Consider the following 15,494-nt stretch of genomic DNA (forward strand, 5'->3'; position numbering starts at 1 on the left):
TCCTCTTCCCCCAAAGCTTCAGATACTGTGCACATAATGTGACTCTGGGCTGTGCGTGGGGCCACAGAGAAGGAGTAAGATGGTGCAAGGGGAAGGAACACATGGGGAACAGGAAGAGAGATAAAAACAAAGTTGCTACCTGCATTGATACATTAAAAAAAAAACAGGGTCAATTTGCCCGTGGAGCCGTTAACTTTGATGGAAATGCTCTTGGGGAATATGAAATATGTAATCACTAAAAATCCAGTAAATTGCCAGTTAAACCAACATCAACATCCAGAGCAGCCTCAGCTCTTGTATAACCACTCAAAACCCTCCCAGACGGTTCAGCACCATAAAAATGTAACAATGCAACATATAACAAATCAGAAACGCACTGATGCCTCAGTCACACTCAAGTACACACAGACATCATACCCATGTACAGACAACATCCATGGAAATAGTTTAATCTAGCAGCTAAGGCTGTGAGTTTGAGTGTAATTCTGAGGAACAGATGCATGCACTGCAGTTGTGTATTTGCTGAAATTCAAAATACCAAGTCACACTTTGGAGTCCAAGTATGATTGGGTTTCAAGATGTTTGGGTAGTGGTGCATGCAAGCAGAGGCTGCTGCAATGTAAAAGTTGGCTTAACTGGCAATTTCCTGGATTTTTTTGCAATTATATTGATAGGAAATGCACTTGGGCAATTTTACTCCAAACTAATTAAGTTTGCTTTAGAACAGAAATAGGATTCTCCATGGCTTTTTAGCGTTAAAGCTCTCCCAAAGCAATCGTTATATACCAGCAATATAGTGACTGAACTAGCAAGCGTAGTAGCCATTCTTCACTCAGAGATAGGTCATGCCATGAGAGACTTTAAAGCCTGTATTAGCGAAGGAAGGAATGTGGGCCAGGACTCCAAGGTCAGACACAGTTCATTTAAAGTATTCCAAGATATAACTAGGCACAATGAACAGCAGAGAAGTGCCAGGGGAGTGCAGATACGCAACATTCTAGCAACCATACCCATCTCAGCGTGGAGATGCTCTCAGATTGAGCTAAGGAATAGCAGCAATGACCCCAGAGATTAGGGACACTAGCACAAGCACCATGCAGCACTCAGCTCCCTCCCAAAGCACATACACGTACACATTAAATTCTGTACTGACCTGAGGTTTGGAAATCTATCTGGATGGGATTGGATAAGCCATTCACTGCCTCTCGCCACATGCCACTGCCGCCTGGGGACCAGGCGGTCACCACGCAGCGATACAGACCAGCGTCAGACATCTGCGTTTGGTACATCCTATAGCGGAACTCGTTCTCCTGAACCTTCTCCAGGACCACACCATCCACTCGGGCCTGGTCTGTCCAGTCTTCCAGTCTTACCACCGAATCCTGGTTCAAGGAGATTATGCGAGTGGTTCCATTAGGGTTTGACTGATCAGGCAGTGGCTTTTCTGCTGTAATGAGAACAGAGTAACGCGGTGTCTTGATGTTTTGGGAAGACACCTTGCATATCATCTCAAAGGTGTGTCCTGCCATGAAGAACGGCTTCAGTTTCACAGCCTCCACTGTTAGTGTATAATCTGAAAGAGGGAAGGAAATCAGAAGCAATAAATAGCAGTCTGCATTTATGTAGCACCTTACAACCCAGCAGATTTTCAAAATGCTTCACGAACAAAGTAGACACAGTCCTAGAACACTTTGCCTATTGCTGGTGTAGTGTGCAGCTTGCTATTTAACAGCCTACACTGTTACATAAACAGCTTAGGATAGGACATGAAGAACATTATTCCTGATAGACACTGCAGAGAAACTGTGACAGGTGGAACTTAATTACTCAAGTCAGATGTGGCCAGAACATCAAGGATAGTAACCCTACATTTGAATAAATCCCTAAAGGGATCAGGGCCTCAGTTTTATGTTGCTATAGGAAGTGCCATTTCAGATCAAAGTGCTGGGGCATTGGTTCAGCACCAGTGACTCAAAATGAAAATTACAGCCTTTTGGATCAACACCAATTCCTGCAGCACTATGGGTTTGCCTTGAAGATCCATTCAAGTAGTGTCCTACCCTTGCAAGATCAGCTGGGATTAGAGAATAAGGAGGGTTGGTCACAAAAACAAAAAAGTCCCCCACACACTTCTACATATAGGAAAAAAATCCAGGATATATCTTCCTCCACCTCTGGACTTCTCACCTGTACTCATTTGTCTACATCAGTCATAACTAATATTGGAATGTTAGAAGTTGCATATTTGACATAATTAACTACAATAAAAAAAAAGAGCAGAGGACTTGCCCTACATTTCCCTGCTCCTTCCCAATCTGTGGGAGCCTGAATCCTAAATATCCCTTATTGACAGGATTTTGGAAAGTTCTGCATGTAGGAGGGGAGCAGAGCCCCCAGACATTGAAAATTTGAGCTTAAGAGCAAAGAATCAAAAAAGTTATAGGCAAAAAACAAAAATAAAAACCAACAAAAACCAAAGACCAGAGGTAGATAAAGGTAGCGGAGTTGCAAACTTAAGTATATTGTTCACAACTGGGAAAGATCACACACTTGAGAAGAGTCCTACTTATTGAGGCACTTAAGACACCAAATGCCATAATATCTATGTCCTGGTCTGCACACAGAAATTGCACTGGTTTCACTAAACTCAATTTATAAAAGTCAGTTAAATAAGCTATACAGATGCATCAATTTACAACTCTCAGTTTAGCTTCCACCAGCACATTTTACAAACAAGGTGAAATTTCCACGTTTAGATAAGAACTTTGTACTAGTTACATTTCATAGAACAAAAGAAGTTATATGAAGGCCTTGTGGCCAATCTATGAGACAAAGAGCAACTAGGGCTCCAATTCATATCCCTTCCATAAGGAATACAGAGTTCTCTTAACTTCCAACAGTGTCCTAGGTTGGCGGAAGAGGGTGGGAAAAGATGACCCCAATATCATCTTTCCAGCTCTCATTGCTGGGATTAATCCTCCATCTATCTCATGAGCTATGGCTCCTTCCAGTGGAGAGAGTACAACATACCCACCCACGCATTATAAGCTGAAAAAGCCTCTGGATTGGCATTGCCCGTCCCCTCTAAACAAAGCAAGATAGTTCCCTAAAGCATAACCCCCTGAGCCATTTGGGAGACCATATTAACATGGTCTGCGTGAGCATGCTTTCTGTCTAACCTTTGCCTGCGCCACACAATGCCAGTATATTTACCTTGTCAGTCAACCCAAACGAGTCAAGGTATCTATTGGTTATTATGGCAAGAAAACACAGAAGTGCAAACAGTAGACTGGAGTCAGCTCAGTGTTCAGTACTGGTTTTGCTACAGTGAATTTTCTTCCAGTAATGAAAATGACTGCATATTAAAACACAAACCCAGCCACGCTGTGCAAGACAAAACTTTACAGGGCAACAGGGAAATAAGCTAGAGTAAGACTGCAACACATACCCCCCAAATTGAAATAAATACTTCTGCCTTCCCCAGGAGAGCAACAAGATACTAGTCATGATTACATTTTGCAGTGTTTTGCCTTTAAGCAGTAGTTTGCCCAATGAGTAAACAGTGCACGAAATGAGAAACTGGGTATGACAACTTTAAAATCAGCACTGTACAAAGTAGATCACTATGCAATGCTACATAAAGCATCAGCAGGAACAGAAAAGGAATATGGTATTAGCAGTGGTCTCGGTGAGCATGGAATTAGATATTCCATATAACAAAATTTGAGAATATTAGGATTGCAGTTAGGTGCTCAAAAGTCAGGAGATCCCAAAATTGCGGTTGCATGCACAACCAAGTCTCTGCCCCCTTGTGCACATTAAGCAGTAACAGTTTAACTAACAGTCAGAGGGAATATAATGAAATCCAATGGACAGTAATGTAGTTATTAAAATAGTTACCAGTGCAACTGGATTCTGAATGCCTATAGTAGGCAGCAGTGGGCATGCCACAGTTTAAGTTGGAACCAAGTTTCCATTGTAAGACCAATTTTGGCAGGTTAAGTCTGAAATGGGTAGAATTATTCTATCAGATTTAAGTAAATCAGACAAGGGGTTGATACATTAGGAGTTGAGGATGAATTAGAATCATTAACTATTTCATCACTTTGTAGCCAGAAAATAGAAAGAAGAGAAAACCTAGTTTGCTGGACTCGCCTAGTTGAGATCTAGTGACCAGGACCTGGTTAAACAACCAATAACAATGGTAGATGGCATATCAACTCTGGTGTGCTAGTGCTCAGCAGAAGTTCAACAGATCAAGCCTGAAAGCGGCAAGAGTCAGGCTAGGGGAAAGAGTAGGATAAGGGTTTGCCCACTTCCTGGCTCTCCTGCAAGTAAGAAGGCACGCAAGATTGGGGATGGGGACTGTCCCTGAGGTAGGCTGTCCCCCAGGCTCTCCGTGCTTGCCCAGTCCCCTCCCATAAGGCAGTGATACTCACACTGTGGCTCGCAAGACACAAGTGGCTCTTTAATGTGTCTCATGGCGCACTCTGCAGCACATATTAAAACAATGTGTGATTTAATTAATAACCAGTTTAAGTTATTAACCAATCAGGATGCTTTTACTACTGAGGTCTGAGCATCACTACTATAAGGTCTACTGAGGGGGCTTTGGGAGATCTGAGGAGGAAAGGGAAGCAGCACAGAAGGGGACTATCACCTCCCTGTTACCACCTGGGCCTCATGCAGGGAGCCTGAATGATCTCTTTCCTTGCCTCCCTTCCTGCCCCCGCCCTCACCTTGTCCTCCTGGTCCCAGTTCTGCTTCCCCCACCCTTGCACAGGGTCCAGAGAACAGAGAGGGGACAGCAGGGAAGAGGTTCTTCATTCCCTGGGACCACAATCTCCACCCTAAAAACCCTTATTGAGCCCATCCAATGAGCCTACTTAGGCTCCTCAACCACGATGTGCTTCCTGGGGATTGTCAGGTGAGGAGAACAACAGAGAAATGGAAGACAGCCCACCAACTCTGTGGAGGATTAGAAGGCACCATGGAGGATGAGGAAGAAGTTCTTCACATGACCTGCTCCAGAAAACCAGACAACAGCAAGAGGCAAGGTAGGGGAAAGTTCTTCCACTGGATTCTGACCACCTTTGAGTCTCCTGCAAACTCCATACATCTCCCTTTCCTGCAGACCTTAGGACAGCCCCAGGCCTGTGAACCGTAGGAAGTTGACAGGACTGTGGCTCCCCTCCTAGGCTCTTTAGGAGAGGGGCCCCTGACCCTTAGGGCCTACAGGGGGTTCATAGAAATGGGACTCCTTTTGGCAGGCCACAGGCTTATAGCATCAGGACTCCTTTCCAAAGGATGGTGCATAAGGACTGTGGTTAGCAGATGATTTATGACCAGTTACTGATCGTTTCACATATGCTGGCAATGACCTCCTTTTAAGGACTGCTTGATCAGGGCTCCTCTCTTGTAAAGATTCTAGGAATTACAGAGACAGGGCTCCTGTCTAACAGAACTTGGGGCCTAGAAAATAGAAACTAGCATTCCAAATATCTTTTTACTGAAGATGAGGTGGCCGGTACATATCAGGATTTTGACTGACTGCATATATCAAGAACAGGTGTTACAAAACCACAGAGTCAAGGCTGTCCCAGTGGAGTTGCAACTATTCTGTATTTGCAGGTTAATTTAGTTACAGAGTTGGGGGTTTTTTGGCTTTCAAAACAGTTCATTTCCAGAAATTATGCATTCAACTGAATTTTTTCAATTAAGAAGTCAGTTAAGAGTGCTGGTGACAACTCACAGCTTGATTTATGGACCAACTGTCCAACTCTTGCTCATGAACATCTTGCCTGGAAGGTTATTTTTAAGTAGTTTTCCATCATAAATACAAGCACAATAAAGTCTGCGGTCCATGTATGTAATAAACAGAGGAATAGCACCTTCGTCTATTTCCATCTTGATGTATAGCTTTACCCAAGCATTTATGTACTCAAACCACAGGCTCTGAAAATGGCTTTAATAATGTAAGGTATCTTTATATACGTTATATAAAGTGTACCTAATTTAATTAAGTATATGCTATATGTCCCCATTTTAACTCCTAGCTCTTGAGAGAGGAACTGAGCACATTTCTGAATTTAAAATGACTCGTTTGCTATGTAGTGAAAAGCAGAATAGATAAACCTAGTAATTTCAATGTCTACAATGCAGAGCATTTTGAAATAAGCCAGTTCCTACTGCAGTATTACAGCTAACTTATTAGCACCTCCGGAGGACTGGTTACAGTAATGGAATGTTCTGTTCCTTTGAGGTTCTTTACATCATTGCCATAGTACCTGACTGCCTCCACCCCTGCCCCCCAACCTCCCCAGTGGGAGTTTTGGCATTTGTTGGCCAAATGGGACAGAAATTAAGATTGTGATGGATGTTTTAAGTGGCTGTGGTTAACTCTAGACTTATATTTTTAATTCTGAATTTCTTATTTGTTTAACACTAACATTCTTGAAAGTTTATACATATTTGAAATATTTTTGCCATCCACCTTACCTATTGCAGGGGAGGGCGGGGCTTGGCCGGAAATTTTTGCTATTTTCTATTTACTCTGTAATAGGAGTGGCGTATTGCTTCTTGTTCCCAATTTTCATGGCCAACCTGGCATAGCTGGCATACTCCGAAGAGAACAGAGTATTGTAAGATGGCCCAAATGGGTCTGTAATGTTTATAGAAAAAAGCGGTTTCATGTTTTATATTTCATTTGAGAAATACTATCACTTGTGATCATGTAATTAGGGGACTATCATGATGCATACACACAAGGCGGTCGAGTTACTGTTGCATGTGGACACCACTCAGCTCCGTATCTCCTTTTCACTGCCCCCAAATGGTGCTCTCTTGACTTTCCCAATGCCTGTCTGAGACCAGGGCCTGAATCAGAGACAACTGGCTGTGGCTCAGTCCAGATAAGACAGGCGTGGTGCCGACTGGAGGAGGGAAGCAGTCAGATGGCAGAGGCAATATTGGTTCTCATGAGAGAAGGGATACATCTGCTTTTTATTAATGTTCACAGCCTGCTGATCCTACTGAACCTTGAGTTACTTCTGGAATTCCAGGAACCAGTAGTATCTGAGCGTGCTCTGATCCATCTGCACTTTACAAACACATTGCTACAGCTATCCACACCTTTCTCCCCTTCATATTAGATTACTGCAGCGAGCTATTCTTGGGGCTACACTACTTAGTGTTTCATGCATGGAGCATATTACACTTGTGCTTCACAAACTGTGCTAGCTTTCAAGTTGTTTTTGGGTACAATTCAAGATTTTAGGTTTAAACTAGAAAGCCTAGTATGTTTTGGGTCCTAGCTGTTTTATAAATGCTTCAGCTGATTTCAGTTCCCAGCATGAAAGACTCAAGTTGACAATCCACAGTTTATGTCTTGAGGGCTTACTGTGGAAAAGCATTTTCAGCAAAAGGCCTTACTCAGATTCACTTCTCCGACTCATCTGATGGAGCTGGAGTGGGCTGACAGTCAGGACATGCTGCAAATCCCACATCTTCAATCAGGCTTTTGCACACATGGGATAGAGTGGGAGGAACTGATTTTCAAGGATGGGTGGGAAGCTTTTTGTTTTGCTTTTGGAGAGTCTGACGTGTCAATTCTAGGACCTAATACACAGAGGGATTTTTCATAAACATGCCTAAGATGCCAGTAGGTACAATATATATTTGTAATATAAATCGGAGGGCCATGGTGATTTAACATGCAACCCCACTTTGTCTATGAACAGCCCCCTTCATGAGAACATCTGACCCTCCTAGAACAAGATCACTGTAAAACCAGTTCTTACAATGATGCTCTGATCCCAGAAGTGACAAGGAAAGGTGTCATACATATAAAGGGAAGGGTAACCACCTTTCTGTATACAGTGCTATAAAATCCCTCCTGGCCAGAGGCAAAACCCTTTCACCTGTAAAGGGTTAAGAAGCTAAGATAACCTTGCTGGCACCTGACCCAAAATGACCAATGAGGGGACAAGTTACTTTCAAAGCTGGGGGGGAAGGGGCGGGGGAGAAGTGTCTGTCTGTCTGTGTGATGCTTTTGCTGGAACCAGAGCAAGAATACAGGTAAGAACTCCTGTAAAGAGAGTTAGTAAGCAATCTAGTTAGTAATGCATTAGATTCTGTTTTGTTTAAATGGCTGATAAAATAAGCTGTGCTGGAGGGAAGGTATATTCCTGTTTTTGTAACTTTTTTGTTACTTTGTCTTTTTGTAACTTAAGGTTTTGCCTAGAGGGATTCTCTATGTTTTGAATCTGATTACCCTGTAAACTATTTACCATCCTGATTTTACAGAGGTGATTCTTTTACCTTTTCTTTAATTAAAATTCTTCTTTTAAGAACCTGATTGATTTTTCATTGTTCTTAAGATCCAAGGGTTTGGGTCTGTGTTCACCTGTACAAATTGGTGAGGATTCTTATCCAGCCTTCCCCAGGAAAGGGGGTGTAGTGCTTGGGGGAAGATGTCTCCAAGGGGGCTCTTTCCCTGTTCTTTGTTTAAAACGTTTGGTGGTGGCAGCATACGGTTCAACGACAAGGCAAAGTTTGTACCCTGGGAAAGTTTTTAACCTAAGCTGGTAAGAATAAGCTTAGGGGGTCTTTCATGCAGGTCCCCACATCTGTACCCTAGAGTTCAGAGTGGGGAAGGAACCTTGACAAAAGGGTAGAGAACAACCTCTCCAATTGGAATGACCCAGTCATCCCCAGGACTCCAAGAGAGTCATTTCCCCTCCCAGGAAATGTCCTATTTAGATTTCACATTAAGGTAGCACTGTTCTGTTCTATAGGGCATCCCGGCCTGCCTTTATCTACATCCCACTTCATAGCCTTTGTTACCTTGCTGCTGTAGACGGGGGCATGAAGCCAGTATTCTCAATCTAGCCAAGATTTTCCACCTTCTGATTCATCCAAGCCTAAGGATCAAAAGGGGAGTGCTTCAGAAGAAAGAGGAAAAGAAAGCACAGCATGGATCACCAGTAAACATACATGTGCTTAGACCAGTGGTGGGCAACCTGCGACCCATCAGGGTAATCTGCTGGAAGGCTGCGAGACAGTGTTTACATTGACCATTCACAGGCACGGTCACCCACAGCTCCCAGTGGCAGCGGTTCGCCGTTCCTGCCCAATGGGAGCTGTGGGAAGCAGCAGCCAGCACGTCTGCCAGCAGGTTACTCTGACGGGCCGCAGGTTGCCCACCACTGGCTTAGACAGTTATTGCTGAACAGGAGTGAGGAAAGGTCACATAAGGAAAAAGAGTGGGCATTTCTGCATCTCTAATACACAACATCAATATTTTTGGCACTAATTTATGCAACTGTACCCCACACACTACCATAGCTGGGATCATCCATGTAGCAAGATATGGATTTAGGCTAAAATAGGGCTCAGATTGCCCTATTCTAACTGACAGAAGCTGGATCACTGAAAAACTGCCCTGTTCTGTTCATTCCCTCTGAAGCATCTGGCCCTGGCCACTGTCAGAAGACAGGTTTCAGAGTAACAGCCGTGTTAGTCTGTATTCGTAAAAAGAAAAGGAGTACTTGTGGCACCTTAGAGACTAACCTGTTTATTTGAGCATGAGCTTTCGTGAGCTACAGCTCACTTCATCGCTCACGAAAGCTCATGCTCAAATAAACTGGTTAGTCTCTAAGGTGCCACAAGTACTCCTTTTGTCAGAAGACAGGATACTGGGCTGGATGAACCATTGGTTTGACCCAGCATGGCCGTTCTTATGTCTTTAGTGATCAAAACAGAAAGCTCTCCCCAAAACCACACTCCATCAGTTGCTACTGGTTAAAGAACAGCGGGCCCTCTTAATGTGATCTGTGAAATATGGCTTTTCTCTCTCATTGCACACAGCACACAAGCTACAGAGCAGCACCACCATCAACATTTCCCTCTGGACAGGCCAGCCAGTGGTAATTGTGCAGATTACAGAAAAATCCAAGATTTGATACTTAGAAAGAGAATGCTTCAGAAGTTAAGTAAAGAATGAAATGGGGAAAACGTTTCTTCACATTTCCTAATACTAAGCAACAGTGCAACTTATTAACCTTTAAAGAAAGACTGGCCAGAAAGGTTAAAAAAAGAGGCGCTTTCCTCAAGCAATGTAACCTGAATCCTTCTAGGGTATGCATCTCCTCCCATCTGCAGTAGTCCCACAAAGTCATCTTTGGAGACAGACTCCTGGAACCTCCAATTAATAAAAAGGGTCAAAAGTGCAACAGAAATCCACCCAATATCTACATATACAAAAGGGCACAATGTTGGCAGCAGAAAAAAAACAAAACAGATAAGATCCCGGAAGGAAACCACAAGAATACACCCCCAGCTTACCGTCAGTCTGGGTGTTACTCCAAATAGACCAAGGCCAAAGACAAAAGAAATCCTGGCCAAATTATTCCTTTTGGTCTTGCAGTACTTCCTGACTTGTATGACTGGCTGTTTCAATTCTATAAGTTACAGTATTCCTCTGTTGCTCCTACTATTTAATGCACACTTTTTCAAGGCCTTAGCAATCAGTACAGAATATACTTCTGGGTGATGACTGAAGACAAGTTTTCAAAGAAAATCACCAATTCAAAATGTGGCCATGACAAATCACTGAAAAAAAGAGATGGTTATAACAGAGGAAGAGTTTAGAAACAAATGTGGAGAGGCGGGGGGGAATGCACTTTTCCACCAATTCCCACCCTGACAAAACAGAAAAAAGGGAAATTGTGGCTAGAATAGATGTTCTGACAGGATCGGCATTTAATACAGTTACCTTAAGTAACACTACCTCAATATCTGCACTATCCCCTTCTAGGTAGTGCTGCAAACACCAAGGTACTCTTATTTAAGGCAAATTGGAAGTTTAAGAGTAAGGAAAATCACTATACAAGCATCTCCAATGCACAGTCTCCAAGCAAAGAGTATCAACTCTTAATTCTCATGAATCTGTCCTGCACTAGCAAGGGTCAAGAAGAGTTGTGAAAAAGGGTCACAATTTCTTTTCACTTCTACTTTCAGTTATTTCTGAAGCACAAGAATCATTCAGCTTCTGCGCACAATGTAAACCAGGGTAATCGCTACATGGGACTTCAGGCCAAGCGAAACTAAACTAACTTTAGGCCAAATATTTAGATACTGTATAAGAAATGGAGAGTTTTACAAAGCCTTTGAAAAACGTGTGGATGTCTAAAGAACAATATAATTGAAAGGAGAAGTTCTCTCTTATATGAACATTCCCAGACAGTGCTGCAAACCCAAATGCAACAGCATTGGGTCAGGCATGAGACCCAAACCAGCATGGAATCTCTATGCAAGCAGACAACTTTGTTTTATATGCAAGCATCAGTGATGAAAGTAGTAAATCAGACTGTCAGATTTCTTTGATATTAAATAACCTCAGGTACCATTAGTAGCACTTGTTTTTGTTTGTTTTTTTTACACAAGAGTTATGTTCGGTGTTGAAGTAAAAAAAATAAACAAAAGTGAAGCAAAGTTAGATCTAGCCAAGATGCCTTCAAAACAAACAGAAGAACTTTACACAGACTACGTCAGAAACCAGTCACGACATATCTTAATGACTAGCTGTATTTGCAAAGCTGAGCAAGCAGAAAAGCCTTTAAGCTATATTGGTCTCCTGAGAATGAACAAAATAGATTAACAATCTCACATTAATGGACAAACGATACAGTTACCGCATAATACAAGCCAAAAGACGACTCCTCAATCTCTACATGTGGCTTTTACATTTCAAGCAAGAAACTGAACACCTATGTATCCCAACAGATCAATGAATGCAGTACAAAGTCTTCCCTCCTTTCTGTAAAGCATGGTTGGACACTGGCCTTGCCCAAACTGTGGTTTTTCTCAAATTCTCTCAATGTTGCACTAGCACCAGTGTGGCATTGCTAACCGTGAGAGAATCTCAGAAAAACCGCAGCGTAGGCACAAGCTGTATTTAGAACAGGCCAACTTTTGGCTTCGAAGGGGACATGCAAAAGCTTCTCTCCTTAGACAAGTACACGGGAAGCAGGCTGCGTTCTTTTTATTAGGCTTGGGAGCAGTCAGGAACTCAAAATCACCAAAGATTCTTGTTAAATCAATCATCACAAGGAACAGAAAAGCATGTGGCAGCTTAACTCTTTCATGGCTGCTGGCGACAATGTTGGTGCACACCAGGTCCTGGAGCTTTGGGGTAGGGAGGAGGGGAGAACCTTGCCACTTGCAAAACTGACTGGGTGGGGGAGAAGGATAAGAAGGTTTTAGTCAAATTGCTGAAAAATAAGTGGAGATGGAGTAAGTCAGTCCTAATATGTTCACACCAAATTTCTCATCACATAGGTGTTGTGTGTGTGTGTGTGTGTGTGTACAGAGTTGCCTTTCATGTCAGCAAGTGCTCCACTCCTTTCCAGTAAATGTCTTTTTCAGAAAACCCTCTGGCACTTGGGCTACAATATTTACACTTGCACATCAGTGAATATTGTGGAAACTAGCACAAATTTTGGAAGAGTACCAGAAACAGGAATATTTACACCTGTCACAATTTTTTCCACAGAAATGAACATGGGCAAAGACATCTCATAGCTCCACATTGCCCCAGCTGAACGGAAGACTGTTATACATGGCACACATACACGCGGCATGTTGTGGCATACAGCAACATCCCTTGTATCACAAAAGCAGATGTTTCCATCTTCATCAGATGTTTCCATTAACATGGTGCTTGGTATTTCTGTTTGCACCTGCTTGTGATCAGAGTGAGTGCCAGCCATATTAGTGATTGGACTGACTGCCATGTGAGGTCTTTCCTATGAATGAGATCACATCACTGCTGGAGAAGCAAGCTTCAGAGAAACATAGTAACTCATTTGATCTTGCAGGGATTAAACCTCTCCATTCCCAGGCCAAGTTACAAATCGTGCTTTGAAGTTATGCATGATTCTTATAGATCTTCTCTTTGCTGGAGCTGAATCACTGTAGGGAATCCCTTTGGTCCCTCTCTAGTCTGAGGCTGTGACCTGAGCAGTTTTACACTGGTTCAAGCTAGCTGGGTTTTAGACATGGCTTTGTCCACCAAGGGTGGAGGGGATCAGACTGTTTAAACAAATATATTTTGGAAGATGCACACATTAAACAAAGAGAAAGTTTATAAAGCCTTTTGCCTAAATGCTATGTTCTAGTCTAATCCCCCACTCAGTAACCCTACATCTAAATTGTAACACTGTTGTTAAACTCTGTTTTAAACATATTTTGGAGCGACCCAAAAGTACCCAGCTAGACAGAGTCAGCCTGAATCCATTTTAAACTGGTTTTTAGAATTGGTTGAGGTAATTTTTTTTAGCCCCTGCGTAGATGGGGTGATGAACGGTTGAAGTCTTGCCCATCCATAGTTACCCTCTTTCCAGCAAACTAGCTCTAAATGGGATTTCAGCACTGTATGGCTCTCACACTTGGTCATTAATTTTTCAAAAGCCAGTTCCTTGCATGCCTGCAAGTTTCTCTGTGGCGCCTTCTTAAAGCCAGCACCTACAGGTAAAGAAAGGATGGGAGGGAGAAGACTACAGCTTCTGAGTTGTAGGCTTGTCCAGGCATGGACTGTCTTCATTTTGGGCCTTACAAAGTACCAAGCACAGGTTACCTGCTTAACAGTAAAGGCATTACAGAGGCAGAGAGAATGTCCCACTTGTTGGCAATGAGATGCATCCTGGAAAAATCCTTACGTGGGAGACAGAGATCCTGACCGCTTGTGCTTTGTGTACCATGACATTTTTCTTAATAGAAGGCACAATAACCTCAGCGCCCTGGCCTGATTCCAGTTCTGAAAGTTACATTCTGCCTCCCTAAATTCCCACTGCAGTTTGATGGATACACTGTTATTCTTCACTTCCTTTCCAAAATATTGCATGATACTGTTAGTACCATTAAGTAGTTGCTACCTTTCACTTCATAAGGGGCTACAATTCTGTAGTGGATTAAACAAATCCAATATTTTATATTATATATAGAGAGAGAGAGAGAGAGTGAGAGCGAGCTTCCAAAGCCCACTGGAATGCTTCTGGCTGAGAGGTGCTATATAAGAGAAAGCTGTGAAATCAGCAGCTATCAGAAGCAAGAGATTTAAACCAGTAAGTGTGAAGTACCTACCTTGGATAGCCCAGAAAACACTGACCAGCGCGGATGTCACATCCTTGCTCTTTACCCAGCTGTTGTTGTGGTGCCTGCTCCAGGCAGAGACGACACAGTAATAATTCCCTCTGTCTGCTTCAGAGGTCCATTGAATTCGTAAACTGAAAGTATCCATGGCCTGTTTAGAGAAAATTATTTCCCCATTCTGGGTCCTCTGTCTGCTCTTATCCCCAACCAGCAACGTCCAGTCTGCATCCATAGTGGCAAGAAGTTCATCCGTCACAACAGCGTCATTGCGCAGGCGCATTCTGTAATACCAAGAGACGGTAAAACGTATGTTTGCTTCTGTGTTCTGCGCATTCACGATCCTGCACTCCAATTCTGTGGGGTCGTCTGAAAATTTAGGCGTTTTAGAAGCATTCAGAACTATCTGGTAGTCCAGCTCTGCAAGGGAATTGGGAAAGCGGGAAGAAAGCCAAGAGAACATGTTAAAAGTAGCAAGTAAAAAGCAAACACCCAGGTAACAGTGAAAACCAAGTTTCAGAGTAACAGCCGTGTTAGTCTGTATTCGCAAAAAGAAAAGGAGTACTTGTGGCACCTTAGAGACTAACCAATTTATTTGAGCATGAGCTTTCGTGAGCTACAGCTCACTGCAGTCCTGAGATCTGGAGCTATCAAACACGACACAGAAAAAGCATGTGGGCCAAATATAGAAGACTTGTAAAATCAAGGGACTGGGAACCTGGACTCAGGCTCTGCCATAGATTTGTGAGACCATCAGCAAGTCCCAGAGGTCAAAATTTTCATAAGTGGCCTTTTATTTTAAGCATCCAACTTACTCGTTGAGCTTGATTTTCAGCTCTCATGGACTTTAGCGGGAGTTGCCAGAGTCCAGTACTTCAGAAAATCAGGTCCAAAGCCTCTCAAGATGATGTGGCCTCTGAGAAATAACGTTTCCTTCCCTGGCCTGTTCTCTGACATCCAAGTGTGCAAGTTTCAGTCTCAGATTTTAAATCACCTTTTGTGTTTCCTCAGAGAGTTCAGGATGAATGTACGACTTGGGACTCTTCATTCTCAAGTTGCAAACTGATCAGTTGAGACTCTAGTAAATGACAACCCATCTCCTCTCCCTCTCCAGGATAAAAAGGCCATCCCCAGACATCACCCCTTCCCACTTACAGTCCCACGCCCCACAGATCCCCAATACCAACTCCTGCCTCCACCCTGGACAATGCCAACACCTTGTCAAGGTTAACTCCAGCAAGCATCCTAGAATGTTTAGCTGGTTAACATGACAACCAAGGATGCACGTACCAAAAGCAATTTTGAATTTGAATTGTGAAGTGGTATGACCTGTATGGAGCTGGAAT

General features: G+C 43.0%; 1 protein-coding gene across 1 annotated transcript in view; it reads right to left on the reverse strand.

Annotated features, from left to right (window-relative positions):
• PTGFRN (prostaglandin F2 receptor inhibitor) overlaps positions 1–15,494 on the reverse strand; it is a 101,627-nt gene that overhangs the window by 30,064 nt on the left and 56,069 nt on the right. Inside the window, exons 5-6 of the mRNA XM_037906503.2 lie at positions 14,143–14,568; positions 1,154–1,573 (exon numbers count right to left, since the gene is read on the reverse strand). Of these exons, the coding sequence (XP_037762431.1) occupies positions 1,154–1,573; positions 14,143–14,568 (846 nt within the window). The remainder of the gene's footprint in view (positions 1–1,153; positions 1,574–14,142; positions 14,569–15,494) is intronic.

Source organism: Chelonia mydas, chromosome 1 (genome assembly GCF_015237465.2).
Source record: "Chelonia mydas isolate rCheMyd1 chromosome 1, rCheMyd1.pri.v2, whole genome shotgun sequence".
In the NCBI taxonomy this organism is placed as follows: domain Eukaryota; kingdom Metazoa; phylum Chordata; order Testudines; family Cheloniidae; genus Chelonia; species Chelonia mydas.